This window comes from Chinchilla lanigera, unplaced genomic scaffold (genome assembly GCF_000276665.1).
Source record: "Chinchilla lanigera isolate Chin_1 unplaced genomic scaffold, ChiLan1.0 scaffold00013, whole genome shotgun sequence".
NCBI lineage: Eukaryota > Metazoa > Chordata > Mammalia > Rodentia > Chinchillidae > Chinchilla > Chinchilla lanigera.
In genome coordinates, this window is record NW_004955414.1 from 28,273,154 (window position 1) to 28,289,896 (window position 16,743).

Below are 16,743 nucleotides of genomic sequence, written 5' to 3' on the forward strand. Positions count from 1 at the left end.
TAAAAAACACCTTCAAATATCCACCAAGCAGTTCTGGGCTAGGAGAGCTTTTTCCCCCGTTTTTAAAAAGACAACCCAGAGATCCAAAGTTAATGGAGACAATATTTTTCAAAAAATCATTTCTAGTGGTCATGAAATTACTTTTAAAAAATATTTAGTAATTTTAACTTGTACTTTTGATGTAAATTTTCAAGAATATTTATAAAAACTGACTTTTTCACGTCTCTTTCAACACAGAGTGTTTTTGCCTGTGTTCTTCCACATTGCTTAATATTGTTTAAGAAAATGGCACTCTTATTAAAAGAGAAATTTGAAGTGTGACCGTAAGCAAGAAAAAAATGGATCTCAGAGGCAGAAAAAGCTCTCAATCCAACTCATGTTTGCCCTTCCATTTGCACTTCGTTTAATTTTTTTAAAAAACCTGGGCCTCATTTTCCAGACTTTTAAAATATATTTCATAGCAAAAATGAAGGCATTGGTCATTTTTATTTTTTTGTGATAGTGGGAATTGAACCCAGTGCCTTCCTTACCTTCGATCTAAGCATTCTGCTACTTAGGTATATTCATAACCCTTTTAGTATTTTGAATAAAATTTGCTACAGGGGTTCACCAGCTGGCCCAGGCTAGCCTTGAACTTGGGATCTTGCTACCTCAACCTCCTTAGTAGCTGGGATTAGGTGTTCACTGCAGCCCCAGGCTGTTAATTTCATAATACAAATTCTCCCTACTTCTAAGATTTGCAGTAGAATGTGCCCGATGCTTATTTTTCCATAATCCTTGGCTTTAATAATGGAGAAGAGCTTATGATTTTGCTTGGAGGAGGTTTAGTCTAGAGAAAAAATTAATTTTTAGACCATATTGTGGCCTTCCCCACACGTCCCTCCCCTGATACATTAATTAAATCTGTGTTTTTGTTCCACATTAAGAAACAATGTCATTTCTTAGCTCCCAGTGTTGAGCACTGGGGCTGTCCTCGAGTCCTTTTTTACCTGCCAGCAGATGGGCTGTGGCACAGGACTAGCGGCAGGAAGGAGCATTGGGTGTGCCCTCACCTGGGCAGCATGCTGGCTCGCTCGCTCGCACGTGTGGCTGATGGTGGCTGGCTCGGAGCTGCACTGGCTGAGCAGTGGGAGACCACGCTAACTCCCTAGACCCTGCTTTTTAACCCGAGGGGCGGTACTTTCTATGTGGATGCAGCTACCCCTGTGTTTGCTCAAGTTCTGACTCTGTTCTAGTTTCTCTGAGCTAATGAATTAATAATGTACCAGGAAGTGTTTAGATACCGATTTTGTTTTGCCATCTATGATGTTATGAATTGCTGTGTTTCTGTACTATATTTGTGTATTTCCTGTCAACTCAGCAGGGCACACAGCCCTGGATCAAAAGCCGTATAAGTGATAAAGAATGCATTTCTGTTCAGGAGAGAACACCATGGAATACAGGAAAATCACTTAGAGGTTTTAAGAATTTTGTTCCATAGAAACAATACTAACTGACATAGCTATATATTTGTTTGTTCTAAAATTTTCTTCTTAAAATCCCAGAAGATTCTTTCCCCCTCCTTCCAGACCTGGCCCACTCTTTGTTGGAGCAGACACAAGGAGGAGGTGGGAACAGCCTGTCAGATAGCAGCTGGCTCAGCATTTAAGCTCCAAGAACCACCTTATTTTCTCGGCATTTCTTTCCTTCCTCCCTACCACTCCTTTTTGGAAAAGCAGAGGCCTTTGTTTTTCTATCAGCTGATAGCAACTGAGTGTCCTGGACTTAATGTTCATTGGGGTGGGTGGTTAGTAGCCAACTCCCCATCACAGAGCAGGCCATATAAGTGGAAATGTGAGAAATAGGGCATGGGTCATAAGTATTAGCAGAAAAAGCCACAGCAAAACATGTTGGGAATCCCAGGGACAAGCTCATGAGCAGTGTTCCAAGTTTGAGAATTGAAAAATGGGCATTGTATTCTAATGCAGAGTCTCTTAGTTAAGCTCACTACATAGTAGGGCATAATCATCAATATTGAAGAAACTAGGGCTCAAAGACTATGTCACCTTTGATGAACATTCCCAAGTCTAGTAAGGGGCAGAGGCAGCATTTGAACTTGGATGTCTCTTAATCCTAAACTGCTGTTCTTTCAGATAGGATTTCATCAGGTGGAGATGGGAGAGTGTTTTCAGCCAGGAGGCTTCATGCCAGGACACTGTACCTAGCCTGTGACCTGGCGTGCTCCATACGGCCCTTGCTGCCAGCCTTCCATTAACCCTCTACATTTTACCTTTGAGTGCTTGGTCACAATGTGGACTTCATTTGTCAGCGTGATTCATTTCACTTCAATGTGAGTGACACTGTTGGCCATCAGTAATTTGGGGGTTGATGTCCTTCTGGCTACAGAGCTGCTTGGTCCCCACTCTGAGGCTCTCTGCTCAGTCAGGGAGAGTTGTATGACCATTGGCTGCTTGCTTCTGACATTGCTGCCTTATGCCTCCTCTGGACATCTTGTCCTTTACTTCCTGATCGGCCAACCCAGGGTACCTGCTCAACACCCAGAGGGAAAAGGAGGTGACTGCTTCCATGCTGTTCCTCCCAGCCTTTCAGGATGGCTCATGTGTCACATGTAAAGCACATGTTTCTCAGTTTAGCCTGCACACCCTGTTCCTCTGAAGAAACTAGACTCACAAGATAGTGGTCATGCTCATGTCACAGTCACAGATGAGTCATCCTAGCCGCAGAGCCACTCTGTTGAAAACCTGATAGAGTAAGTCCCATAGGTCAGCTTCGTGCTTCCACTAACTGCAGTCGTTCTCAACGGTGCTTCTTGGTGGCCCAGATCACTCTCAAAGTGTGTGGACTTCACTTTATTTTAGTTTTATAGCAAACAAAAAGTTATTCTAGCAAATGTGTAAGATTTCCACGTAGATTTGAACTTCAAAAGTACAGGAATGAAAACTCAGCCTGCTTGTTTTTTATTGAGAACCCAGAGAATGCTAGGTCTTCATAGATTTTGGGCACACAGAGTTGAATATGCAGAGTCTGTATACTTATTGAACACTAAACTGCTGTTAATTTTCCCAGTAGGTTGTCCATAGCTGGGGCCTCTGCCGTAGAAATTAAACTGGGTCATACAAAGGCCAATCAGAGGAAAGAATGATTAATTCTGATATTGGGAGACTTGGAGAAAGCTTCCCAGAAGAAGGCTGATAACTTCCAGAGATAGGGTGTTTGGGGGACTGTGGAGCAGGCAGTGGGAGATACGAAGCACGCAGCAGGAGGTTTAGCATCTCCCCACTGAGGGAAGCTCGCCTGTGGGTGCTGGGGAACACTGCAGGTAGTTCAGGTGCACATTGCGGGACCACCACTCCAGCTGCTTTTTGGAGAATGGCTTAATAGGAAGGAGGCCAAGCTAGGGGAGAGGGATGGGTCCTGGACTTCTCCAGTGTGGAGAAGAGGAGTGGGGGATCAGGGCAGGGACAACTCTGGGGCCTCACTCTGGCTCTCAGCCATCCTTGCCGTCCTTGAGTGGCTTCCATACCACTGTGTTCTGACTGCTCTGTATGCTTTCTCCTTTTCTATTTTTTAAAAAATGAATTATGTTTATAAGTTCTGTCCTTATTAAGTCTGCCAATGGGATACCAGGACATTTTAGAAAATGATTTTCAGTAGCAACATTTAAAACTTAGCTTAGAATAAAAATGAATAAATAAATAAATAAATAAATCCAAATCCACAGGCAAAAGAAAAACAAAAACCTTAGCTTAGTAAAGATTGAGTTCTTGTAGAGTAATGATAATTAACCAAGAGTGTGCACCAAAATTAACTGAATTTTTTGCTAAATGTTAAATACGTGAAAGTTAGTACAGAGAACATATTAAACATTCAGATTCATAGGATCCAAAAAGGATCATTTTCAGTATGGCATAATTCAGTTAAGTTTTTCAAGTAGTCAAATGGTAGAATATTATTCTGTACATTTCCCAATTTTTTTCTACCTACTCTTCTTCCCCATCCATCATCAGTCTCCCTATGTGTCCCTGAGAAAATCAAATCCAACGAAAACTCTCCTCTCCCTTGGCCCTTCTCATAAAATTACCTAAATGTTTATTCTTTGTCAGCTACAAGTTTGTGCTCCAGCCTGTGGCACCAATGTGAGACTTAATGTTGGCAGTTTATAGCAGCCTAAGTCAGCGTAGAGTTGGCCAGCAATTTGGGATGACCTGAGGTACACACCATGGCCATATGGGGCAGGTGCAAGGGGCAGTAAAATATAGGGGATGATTGAAAGAGTGAGGGGGGTGGGGAGGTAGCTCAGTGGTAGTACACTCGCCTAGCACCCAGTATGTGCAAGGCGGGGTTTGACCCCCCCCAGGACTGGAAGGAAGGAGAAAATGAGGGAGTGATCCAAGGAGATAGTGGACCAGGAGCAGAGAAACTGGAAGAGCAGGAAGACAGTGCCAGTATATTACAGTTGAGACACCTGTGCAGACAGAACAGGCATTTGTGGCCAGAGGGCCAGAATATTAGAAATTAAACATACACATCAGGATTTGATTTTGTCTTTCTGGCTAATGTGTCAGAGAGAAAAAGTGTGTATTTGGAGAGAGGTAAGAAGAGAGCTTACCTCTTTGGAAAGTATTTCTCAGCTGTGGGGGTGTAATATGTGTGGCCCCTACTTGGACAGAGCCCTTTGACCCACTGCTCCTCAGGTCGTTAGGTGTGTTTTAGATGAACTACAAGCGTTATTGCTTGGCGTGGTTCCAGTTATATGGTAGAAGATGAACCCATGCAGTTAAAACAGACAAGTGGCTTATAGATTTATGGACTACTCCTTCAGGAATCCCAAATATGCCGTGTTAGAGCTCTCCTTCAGATTTTCTGTCATCAGCTGTATCAACAGCAGTGTCACCCACACTGGTTTCAGTTATCATCCTCCATCTCCCCTTTCCTTCTTCTTTAACCTCTGGCTGGCATCTGTGATTGAGTTGTAAGAGGCAGCAGAATGATGTAAGGACTAGCTTGCAGTGTTAGAAATTATTTTGAATTATTTCACTCACCATTGATTTTTTTCAAAAAGCCATTGACTGTTTTGGTTTTTGTTTTTTTAAGCTAAAGGGATTTATTAGCCCAATGTATAGAAGGAATACAGAACTATTCTCCATGCATTCAACACTTTTCCTATTCAGAGCTGCTATGTAAAGTTTCCCACCTCGGTCTCTCCCTGTCTGTTTGTTCAGTAGTCCTGAGAGATGGTCCCACCTCTGCCCAGAAGTCTCTTTCCCCATCAGCAATAGAAAACTAATGCTTTATTTGCTGGTGCCAGAGGCTTGTGGAACCACAGCCAGACCATGCAAACAGCACTGTTACGCTGTGGACCATCTTCACCTTCATGGAAAGATGCAGCAGCCCTCTTACGGTTCACAGTGAGTGAGCTTGGGTGAGTGTGTGACTTGGTGGGCAGGAAGACTTGTGCCGTATCTGGCCCGGGACCCGTATTGCTGAAGAGCCTGTATTTGCTGACATTGCATCATCTCAGCAGAGCAGAAAAAGACCTGAGCCTCTCTAACTGTGTCCAGTTGCTGTGACTAATTCATGAGCTACATGTGCTCCCCTGGGGCCGTTTTCTTCATTTTTGCCCTGATGGCCTTTGTGATTTGATTACCGAATGGGCCTCTTCTTTCCAATCTGTCATTCCTTGCAATAAGCAGAGGGCTTAAAGTTTACATTGCTAATGCCCACCCTGCTGTGTTCCCCCTGAGGCCTGCCACAGGAAGGGTGGACACACTTCTTTTTCCCCCCCGTGAAGCTTCCTCTGGGACCCTGGACCACTCTGCTCCTCAAGAGCAGGTTCTACACAGGACGCAAGGTAGAGCCTGAGTAGCAGCCTCAGAGATACTGGGATCGTGGCCTTTGCTGGTGTTTCCCAAACCACTGAGTTATTTTTCATTCGTAATGTCCAGCCTGTCTCCTAAAGATATTTCCGTTACGGTGTTTTTAATTTAACTAGGTTAAAACTAAGACTGGGGACAATTTCTTAGCTTAGGCATGATGGAATCAGACCCTCTCCTTAGCGGTAGTGCAGGACTGATAGCATGAGCCTGGGCATTGACTACCATTACCTTTCTGTGTGTACTAAGCTAGGCCTGGGTTTTTTCTTAAGGACAACAGAATAGCCTCCTTCTACATTTTTAAACACCTAAGTAGATAAACTCCCTTGTCAGTCAACTTCAATATAGAAATTGTCTTAGAATAATATCGATCCCCCAGATTTATGTGTCCAGTACCAGAGCTCCTGGGAGTTCCGGCTTCTGGATGAAGTCTGGATGGTACATCCATGGGTCACATGGGCCCCCAGGCTGGAAAGTGCATCAAATGACAGAGCTGAGGGCACTGTGTAGAATGCTTGAGGCAGTCTCAAAAATGGGTGGTCTTGGGGGCTGAGGATTTAGCTCAGCAGCACAGTGCCTGCCTGGCAAGCGCAAGGTTGTGAGTTCGATTCCTGATACTGGAAGAAAAACAAAAATGGGTGGTCTTGTCCTTGCTTTGTCAGAAAGGAAGCTGAGACTCAGAATGTCTGTGTGACTTGGCAAGGGTCAAAAATTTGAGTCGGATCCTGGGCTTAGTGGGCCAAAGCCCAATGCCCTTGCGCAGTGTCACGCTATCTCTGTAAAGAGTGCTGGTGAGAGCGGGGAAGAGGATTCATGTCCGCCCGCTAAGCCCTTCCACTTGTGTCCATGTGTTTAAAGGAAACTGAGGAAGGAGAACAAGTAGGGGCACAAGTTCTTTCTGGAGCTCATATCTAGGCGGGTTCCTCTGACCTCCCAAGGGACAGGTACCTCCTGCCTTTTGCTGTTAGCTACCGGGTAAAAAGAGACTAAAGTCTAAGCATGCCCTTTCCCAAACACCCAGATGTGACTTGAAGCTGTCCTGCATGCAGGCTTCCGAGAGTCATAAGGAATACTCACCAGTGCCTTCATCTCCACTCCTTTATGATGCTAAGCCCACATCAGAATTAAAGGAAATGCTGTGGACAATTATAAAATACTAAATATAGCTCAGTACATTTAAAAATGAACAATGGTAAAAGCCTTGAAAATTTTTTCTTTGATGTGAATGGAGTCTTTGGCATTTGGAAATACAATAAGATGAATTAATTGCTACTCATTAGGCGGCAAGTCAGAAGAAGTATGAATGTGCCTTCTCTCCTCCACATTAGCTGCTGCCTGACCAGAATAGCCCTCTTTTGTATTTATTCCTGCCTTCTCTAATAATAAGCAAATGAGAGATCATGGCTAGAAAAAGATTCAAGTGCCCTCCATCCTTTCTCCAGAACCATCATACAGTTCGGTGATGTTTATCTGTTCAAGGGCTATGGCTAATAATTGCAGAGATCATGTGAATTCAGATAGTGCATGATTAGAAACAACATCTGCAAAATTACTTCTTAGGGAGATATTTTATGTTTGACTTTTCTCAAAAAAGTAATCTTCAAGCCAACTGCTATCTTTCCAACCTTGCATCATATTTTTATATTGCTGTGGGAAGTATACTTTGGAGTAAAACATTAATAGCTATCAAGAGTTTTTGAATTCATGGTCTGTGTTTTTCCTGATATATTGGTAGACATCCTTATGAATAAATTAAATTAGAATCTAACTTCTGGAACGATGGCCCATGAATAAACTGGATTATGTTGATTTTTGTGTGCTGTTCATTAACATCCCATGTATAGCAGCTATCATGTGTTGTATTTGCAAGCATGTGACCTTTGTATGTTACCTTTACAATTTGTCTATGGTTAATGCCTAACAAGTATGAGATGATTGATTTCACGGAATAATTGAAAGCTAGGGAAACAAAGGGGAGAAAGGAGGATAACATCCTTGTGATATCCGGAGTCTGATCTTTTAAGATATTCCGGAGTTCTGAAAGCACCCTGTTCCTGCGGCGTGTCTTTGTGATGGTACTGTCACACACAGACAGTTTCCGGACATTGTGTCCGTTTCAGTCATAAAGAGAAGGCAGTCAGCAGAACAGAGTTGTAGCGCCCTTCTTGCCTTGCTTCATGAAATATGAAAGCCTGTTTACTTAGTAACAACAGCAATTTGAAAGGCTCCGGACTGAGGAGTTTATGCCTGACACAGCCTGCTGGACCACGGCCGTGAGGCTATTGATGGTATGGTGTGCCAGAAATTGGATTGTGAGGAATACAATATGTAATAAGCCATGCACCTCGAGTCAGAGTGCTTTGTCTGCCCACATTTGTTCTTAGCACTCATCCTACCACCCCATTCACAGTCTCAGGACTCACGATTCCTCCTGTATAATCGTTTTCCTTATTGCAGGTCAAGCTTACGTTAGGGTTCAGTTACAAGGGGGAGACTTGCCATCTCTCTCTGCCCCCAGCTTTGTGCCCACATGTTCACTATTTTCTGGCTTTGTCCTAATCTTAGAGATACAGGGGCTTAGAGTCAGTGAGAAGGAGGCAGTGTGAACTTGTCCAAGCTTTTTTCTTGAACACATTTTCTTCTGCTACTCATCTGTTTGTGTACCTCACCCCTCCTTTTCTCTCCTGTAATATAAGACATTGTAGAACATAACTCAATATTGACTTAATCGCAGTTTTTCAAGATAAAACAACATGCTCATCCTTTGTAAATTTCATCCACTCAGATGTTGGTGTGAGTGCATCTTAAAATTAAACTGTGTGCAAGGATAGTATAGGCTTTTAGATGTGCTTGAGCTTCATTTATTGGCTAGATTGACTTCTTCCCCTTTAGCATGGGGGTAGAAGGAAAGAATGGAGTAGAATGTGTAAAAGGCCGGGATATTAGACCAGAGTGACACAGAAGCAATTTACTCCGGTCTGACACTTAGAGTTCTAATTTTCCCAAACCCAGGCCTGTATCTCTGGGACGAAAGTGACAATTGAGAGATCTGTCCATTGAAATCTCTTAACTCTGCATTCTTTCTAACTCCCATTTCAGGGTAAGTGGGTCTGCGGACAGGCTCTCAGTTCTGATTTCCAGGTAGTCTTGGAGGTGCTTATTATCTCCCTTCAAGGTTACTTTAGATTTTTAAAAACACCAAAAAGAAAATTAATCTTCTTAATGTTCACATGTATATCATAGATGAAGGGGCCACACTATAAAATTAAGTGAATAGAGTAGTTCCACTACAAAAGGTGAGAAATCATTGGTATAGACATTTTAGTCCATTTGCAGAAAATTGCCTATTCTCGGATAGGTAGGTCAAGTGCAGAAAGAGCCACTACTTGAGATAAAATTTTCTTTCTGCACTCGGCTTTGTCTTTTATCAGGACAGGCAGCTAAGAGCTGCCCACACTTTCAACATCTTGCTGTCTTCCCACTAGTAATTTTCTTGGCTATATATTAAGACATGTTTGTTTTATAATGGACCTCACCCTCGTAGCTACAAATACTTTTAAAACCAAAAGGCCATTAGAGAATAAGCTATGCCTCCTTGTTTGGCAGATGAAGTAAATTAGAGGGTGGTAAAGTCGCCTGCCACAGTGCATGGAACATAGCTCATGCCTGTCAGACAGGGCAGGTTGGAGCCCAGGTCTCTAGCCTCCCAGACACCTGTACCTATTGCTGTCTTAGGCACAGTTAACGCCCTAAACGTGTTTCATTTCCCCTTTGACTTTTTCTGAACTCTTGTTTTTATTTAGGAAGCTAGACAGATAAGAGTCAAACATTAAACAGAAGAAAAAGATCATGTTCTGAGGCTGTGTGACATAAAAAGCAAGAGTTCCTTTTCTCTTTTCCCACACTGGTTGATGTCTCTGTTCCAAACAGAAATACCAAGCTTTTGTGAAATTTTGAGGAACTTTTCAATAAGCCTGGCAAAGTGCCACATTCCAGGCAACACTTACTAGAAAAACCGGGTGATGGAAATGGAGGGAACTCTTTCCATTTGGTGCTGGACTTTGGTTTCTCAAGTTGCCCCACCCCAGAGTGCCCGGCAGGTCCTGTACTTGGGCAAACAGAATCACCTGTCGTCAGCATTGCATAATCCAGAAGGCACAGGGCTGCTGCAGCCCTACCACATTCTTCTGGAACAGACCCATGTCCACGAGCCCTTTTGTACTTCTTCAGAATTCATACCACCAGGCCTGCCCACTAGCCCAGGTGCCAGAGGAGTTGTAGGGCTTTTGCACGCTGAGGAAGGCGCCTGTGGTCACACCTATGCTATTACCTCAATTTCAGAAAATCACTTTAAGAGGCTTTATAACCTCTTGTAAGGGGTTAAGTGGCTTCAGGGCTCGAGTCCAATGAGACTGGTCCAAAGAGAAGCCAAGTTGGCATTGATGTCAAGCTATTCTTGAGCATGGATGTAGCAAGTGTGATCAGAGCTGTGTTTTGTTATCTGAGGAAGCTGGCTTCAGGTTAGAGCATTTAACAGACTAGTAAATGGAGCCTCACCTGGAAAAATGCCACACAATAAAAAGGAGGTAACAGCACTGAGTCACCTGGGGCTCTGCCCACCAGGACCAGCAATCCCAGTGTCCCTCCGCTCCCACATGTGCTATTACAGATGGTCATAGTGACTGTGGGCACCCATGGAGAGCTGTACTTGAGGCTTATTCACTTTTAGTTGTGAGCCATACAAATGTATAGAATAACAATTTATGCAAGCCTTAGGTCAACTCTGCTCCTCCTCCTCTTCTCTTTCTCCTTTTCCCCTCCTCTCCTCTGTGTGTGTGTGTGTGTGTGTGTGTGTGTGTGTGTGTGTGTGTGTTGGGAGGGCTGTTTTTAAAGGGTTAATAAAACTTCCTGAGAAATTCACATGGTGATCCTGACAAGTTACAGGGCAAAGTGGTACCCATGCCTTGGAATAAATAGAACCCAGTGGGTCTTTCTCAGACGCCCCAGAGTTGTTTTGCAGGCCGAGAATCTTTCACATCCCTCTTGGCCTTGCTTTTGGCACCTCAGTGTGTTTACTCCTCACCTTTGGTTGGCTCTGTAAACATAGAGGCTGCCCCTCAGCTGGTGTCCAGTGTTTGAATCTGCAGCTGCCTGTCACCGTACCTTACCACTAGCTCCTAGGGCAGCCATGGAGGCCTTACATTGTTCAGATGTCATCATTTTGTTCTTGCTTTGATGGTGTCTGGGCCAGGAGCACAGACCCTCTGCCTGTATCCAGGATTCTTCATACACTGAGCGCACACAGCTCTGCCTGCAGGGCCTGTCACGTGTGGGGGTCTTACTATTGCTCCCTCTGTCCTCGGGCAGTATCCGGCCAGCCTAAGGGAGTGGGGGCCATTTTTAACCGTAGCTGTTATTGGGTGGCCTTGATAATTGGCTTTCTTAATAGTCATGTAGAGCACACATTCCTAAAATGTTAAAGAAGTAAAAAAAAAAAAAAAAAAAAAGACTGACTTCTCTACATTTTATTGTGCCCAAGTACTGTGTTTGTATACATATATATATATATTTTTTTTTTCTTTAACTGAAGAAGAAAAGTAATCCTGCTTTTGTATGCAATCTTTTTAACAATTGTTTATTATTGTATCCAGGTAACAAGCATGGTAAGTATTTTCATTAAACTGAGTATTCTGTATTTTAGCTGTGCTTGGCAGACTTTTTTGGCTAGCTTTGTGTTACTAGTCTTGGCTTTTCTAGAGAAGACTCATTTAGCAAAAGGAGAAACCTCCTATCTATTTGTCCCCTATGCCCTTGGCTTTTGTTAAGAGGCCTTAGAGCCTTAGACCCATGGTGGGGATGTGCGAGAACGCATGCGTCCTGCCGGCATGCTGCTTGGCCAGTCCCTCACCTGCCCACTGCTTCTGAGCTGCCCCCACCAGGTGTCTGCCAGGGCTTCCGGCCTCCCATGACTCCAGCAGCTCCAGGGACTATGGCCTCATAACAGCCAGAGCACACACAGATAGAGCTCCCCAAGCACTGTCCCCAGTCCACAACTACATCTCTCCCCTGCTGTAAGCATGGCCTCACGCAGCCTGTTCCCCTAATATGTTCAGTAATTGGAGAAATCTTCTGGAAGCTGAAAAAATAAATTCATTGTCAACTCTTCTCAGAGGCTTCCCCATTCTGTTAGAAAATGGAACAAGATAAAAAATAATAAAACCTTGCCACTGGGTGTTCTTAGCAAGTGTGCAGAGTTAGGGTAGGTTGAGTGTGTTTTAGCCTTCTGGCCGTGTTTATTTATCCATGCATGTTTGCTTTTCCGGCCTCTTTTGTGGTTCTGTATTTTAGTCCATGTGCTCGTGGCTGTGGCTGTTTAACCTGCCTGGTAGCTATGCGTTCTCTATTAAGTCAGTGTGTCACTGTCACCTTCAAGGATCAGACTGCAAAGGATAAGGCCCTCCAGCACATGGCCGCCATGTCGTCAGCCCAGATCGTCTCGGCCACTGCCATTCACAACAAGCTGGGGCTGCCTGGAATCCCGCGCCCCACCTTCCCGGGGGCTCCGGGGGTAAGTAAGAAGCAGACCCAGGAGTGATGATGGCTGAGTGGGGTGTGGGCTTGGCTGCTGGCCAGCGTCAAGCCCTCCACCTGGCACTTCCTGTCAGTTGGGTCAGGTGTATGGAAGGTCAGAAAGGAAAGAAGGGAACGAACAGAGAAAGGGGAAGAGGGAGAGAATCCTTAGTTCCTGAAGACAGGGAATTAAGTATCACATTTCTGGTTCCCATTCGGGTTGTAACCTGCCTCTTCTGCTCTCTCAGTCGTTTATTTTTTTCCTGGCCCATGGTCTCTGTCCCTGCATCCTCAGGTCACTTTATGGCACTTAGCTCCTAAAGAGACAAAGTATTCTATTAGTATTTTCATTTTACCATATACCAAAGGCAGAGACGCATTATGCTATAATCATTTTCAATCCTCACAACCATCTAAATGCCTTTTACTATTGTTGCCATTTCACAGATGAGAGAACTGAGGTTGCCTGGGAGCAAAACAAGAGCTCGGGCAGCTTGGCCGCAGGCAAATGCATAGGGATGTTAGGGTTTAGCCCCAGGCCTGTGTGACTTGGAAAGGTGCCGTTCCCCCTTTATCTTCTGTTCCTGGTGAGGAACAACAGACACCAGAGGCCTCAGGGGCACTCACAGCACAATGGGGGCCTGTGTTGCTTTTCTGAACTCGCCCTCTTGTTTTGGGCTGTGTCCACTCTTCCCCTGGGCCTTGGATGTTCCAAACCATTGAAGCAGAATATTATTCAGGGAGCACTTCAGCGTGGAGGAAGAGGAGGAAGAGAGGCATGTGTGTAGAAGAAGCAGTCCTCCGCTGCACACACATTCTCCATTAGGTGAAATGAGAACTAAACACCAACCGCCTGCTCTCCTGCCCTGGGGAGGATTTTCAGGGCGGTGGGGCTAAGAGGAGCCCTGGGTTGCAAGGCCAAGGATAGGTTGTGATCTTGTGCAGTGTGTGGTGACCACATCCATGATAGGGAAGATGCTACTACAGCTGGTAGGAAATGGGAACCTGCCGTCCTTCAGTAGGGGTTAGTGTGTACACATCCTGAACTGTGCTTAAGATATTGTTGCTTTTGCCTTGTAGTTCTGGCCTGGAATGATACAAACAGGGCAACCAGGATCCTCTCAAGAGTAAGTCTGCAGCTGGTGACAGCCTACCCTGGGGGAAAGTCTTCCCTGCACCAAACTGTGCCAGGGCTTAGAGAGAAAAGGAGGGTTAAACAGATTCCTGCAGCAGCCCATCCTGTAGTCTCCTGAAGTCAGTAGCAGGAAAGAGACTGACCTCTCAGATCTAGCAGAGGTGTGAGTGCCTCACTCCCCACTTAGCTATTGATGGTCATCCTGCTGGAAACAGGAAGTTGGTCCCGGTTCCTTTGTGGCTTTGGAGGGCAGAGCCTGCGGTCTTCCTCACCTGAAAAGGGCAGCAGAGGGAATCCTATAGCACTTTTGATTCTGCCTTTCCCTCTGGTGGGATGGCTAATAGAAACATCTGCAGATGCTTTGGGGGCAAGGAAAGCTGGCTCAGGCCACCAGAAGAGAAGAGCAGTTCGAGAATAAGAGTGGAAAGGAATCCCTGTCTGTCTACTAAAAGAATTCGAACTAAATGCCCAGAGCAGGAGAAGCTGAAGCATGTTCTAGAACTTGCCTGAACATAGTACCTGCTGACCTCAGTCTCGGTGGGGATGAAAAGAAGTTCAGAGGCAAATGTCACCACCATGAAAATCAGGCTAATGTTTGTCCACCTTGTCCTGTACCTGGCATGAGGTGTGATGGTTTGATCCCCAGAAGCCTGCTGGCCTCTCTTAGTTGGAGAGAGCGACTGCCTCTGTCCACAGAGCCCTGCCTGGGATTGCCTCTCCCTGTAGGCGGGGAACAGTACAATGTAGGGTCCCCGCTGAGAGGCCAGGGCAGGCCTGGACCATGTGTGCCCGTGATTTATGACTCTTGTCACCTGTTTGTCCCTAGTGTCAAGCCCTTCGTGCAGCAGGCCTACCCCATCCAGCCTGCAGTCACAGCCCCCATTCCAGGTGAGTCTCTCAGCTTTCTTTGGGGGGCGGTGCATGATGCCATGTTTGCCACAGCCGCATGTCTCCTCTCACTTGGGAGTCAGCTACCACTTGCACTCATGCTTTCCTGCAGGATGGTGGTAGCCTGGAGTTCAGGAGGGCCGCAAGGGGTGTCCCTGACCCTAGGCCTAAGTCCCCTTGCTCATCTCCCGAGTGCTCTTCAGAAGGGTTTGTAGAGAAACAGGAAGGTGGATCATTTCCACTGGGTGCGGTGGTCACACTTAGAAGGGGAAGCTGTGGTTCCTTCCTCCTCATAAACTGGCTGGATTAGGCAGTCTGAGTCGTGAGCACAGATGTGGCTATACTCTCACTTTCCTAGATAAGTAGATTCCCCTTCCTAGGGCCCTTCTGCAAAGGAGAGCTTCCACTGAAACCAAAGCAGAAATCAGGAACTGGGTGGACCCACCTGACTCGCGCCTCACCAGGTGCACCTGCCCCTACCCATACCACCTGTTCCTCACCCACAGGCACTCAGCTGACCTGCTCGAAGTGCGGTACAAAAGTCATTGCTGCCCACTGTAGTGACCCCGAGTGAAAAACTCCCTCATAGGGTGCCCTGTGCTCCTCAGGGCTGGAGCCTCCCGAGGGAATAGTGTATAGTTTGGTGCCCACAGTCTTAAGGAATAAGGTGGATGAGTACAAGAACTGCATGGCATGCCGGGTCTCACAGGTGTTTGGAAGCTTCTGTCTAGCTCTTCAGCCGTTCTTGGCTTGGTTCTTAATTGGGATCCTTTCCGCGATTAAATGTCCTCCTGCCACTACCCCTTAACCTTAGCTGCAGTTGGCTTTATGAGGAGCTTATGCACTGCATTTGTCCAGCTGCTCCCTCTCTCACGGAGCCTCAGCCTGATGTGGCCGCTGCCTGGCTGAGTTCTGCTTAGATGCTCCTGGGGGGCTCTTGGCTTTCCTTTTGAGGTCATCCCTTTCAAACCACACAGCGCTAGGCTGAGGTCTGGGGGCGACACAGGCCAGATATAAAGGTGACATTGGTTTTTCAGGGTTTGAGCCTGCGTCAGCCCCAGCTCCCTCTGTCCCTGCCTGGCAGGGCCGCTCCATTGGCACAACCAAGCTTCGCCTGGTGGAATTTTCAGCTTTTCTCGAGCAGCAGCGAGACCCAGACTCGGTGAGTGTGCCCAGAGGTGTGTGCTCTTTCAGGATTTGCTTCCTGCTTCTGTTCCCTGTCTCATACCCCTCTTTCATTCTGGCCCTGCCCTGGTGCCTGACAGAAGCCCTGTGTAAAAGCACACTGGGGCAGCCAAGCAGCCCTTTGTGCGGGAGAAGGAAAGGCGTACCCCCTGGCCGGTGTGGAGAGCCCCAGGGTTGCTGGATCCTTGCTGCTCATATCACACCCCCCAAGGAGTACTGAGACTAGGGGGAGGGCCCTTGATCCACTCTTTCCTAGCATGTGCAAGGCCTTGTGTTCCATCCACATCTGCAAGAGAATAATGAACAGCACGTAACATTGATGGAGTCTTGCGCTGTGGCTAGTTCTGTGCAGAGGTTTTCAGATATTTGATCCCTTTCTATTTTTTTATCTTTTTGAGGCAGGGTTTCACTTTTTAGTTCAGGCTGGCCTTGAACTCATTTTGTACCCAGGCTGGCCTCGAACTCATAGTGGTCCTTCTGCTTGAAGTCCTGAGTGCTGGGATTACAGGTGTGTGCCACCATGCCCGGCCTTTTTTGACCCCATTTTATCTTCACGGAAAGCCTGTGAGAGTACATGAGGAAACGGAGAGGCTGTGTAACTTTCCCAGAGTCACACACTTCAATCTAATGGATTAAAGATTCAGACTCACTTCTTTAAAACTGTGAAATCTGAACAGTCAGCTATTATTCTGTTCCGCTTTTTCAAGTCTGTGTTTTCTCAAAATAGCAAGTTGTTATCTTAAGGCAAAGTAACAAAGTGGTACTTTAACAGCTTAACATAGAATGCAGTGAGCTGTAATATCATAAATACCAGTAACATTGTCATCTGGACTCTGTTTGTCATTTTCCTCTTTTCCTTTTCCCCCGCTCCGTCTTGTACTTACTGTCCCATCATTGCCCGTACATATGTGATCCTTCCTTCCTTCCCACCCCACAAGCCCCGTACCCTTTCTTCACACCCACTCCTTGGCTGTTGTGTGAGTGCTGCATCTGTGTGTGGGTGAGCCCAAGGCGAAAATCGAAGGAGTCATGAGTTTGTCTTTAGGATCCTCACCAGCTCCTTTCCGCATTCCTCCCCTCCCCATCGTGCCC

The 16,743-nt window shown here is 45.8% G+C and overlaps 1 protein-coding gene across 10 annotated transcripts in view; it reads left to right on the forward strand.

The window, feature by feature from the left end:
• Positions 1 to 16,743, forward strand: part of Tead1 (TEA domain family member 1 (SV40 transcriptional enhancer factor)) — a 174,714-nt gene that overhangs the window by 106,592 nt on the left and 51,379 nt on the right. For 6 of the 10 annotated variants that reach the window (XM_013511983.1, XM_013511981.1, XM_013511975.1 and 3 more), the window contains 5 exons: positions 11,525 to 11,536; positions 12,307 to 12,441; positions 13,524 to 13,570; positions 14,405 to 14,466; positions 15,504 to 15,628. In XM_013511983.1, the coding sequence (XP_013367437.1) occupies positions 11,525 to 11,536; positions 12,307 to 12,441; positions 13,524 to 13,570; positions 14,405 to 14,466; positions 15,504 to 15,628 (381 nt within the window). The remainder of the gene's footprint in view (positions 1 to 11,524; positions 11,537 to 12,306; positions 12,442 to 13,523; positions 13,571 to 14,404; positions 14,467 to 15,503; positions 15,629 to 16,743) is intronic. The other 4 variants (XM_013511974.1, XM_013511977.1, XM_013511978.1 and 1 more) reach the window with 1 other exon arrangement.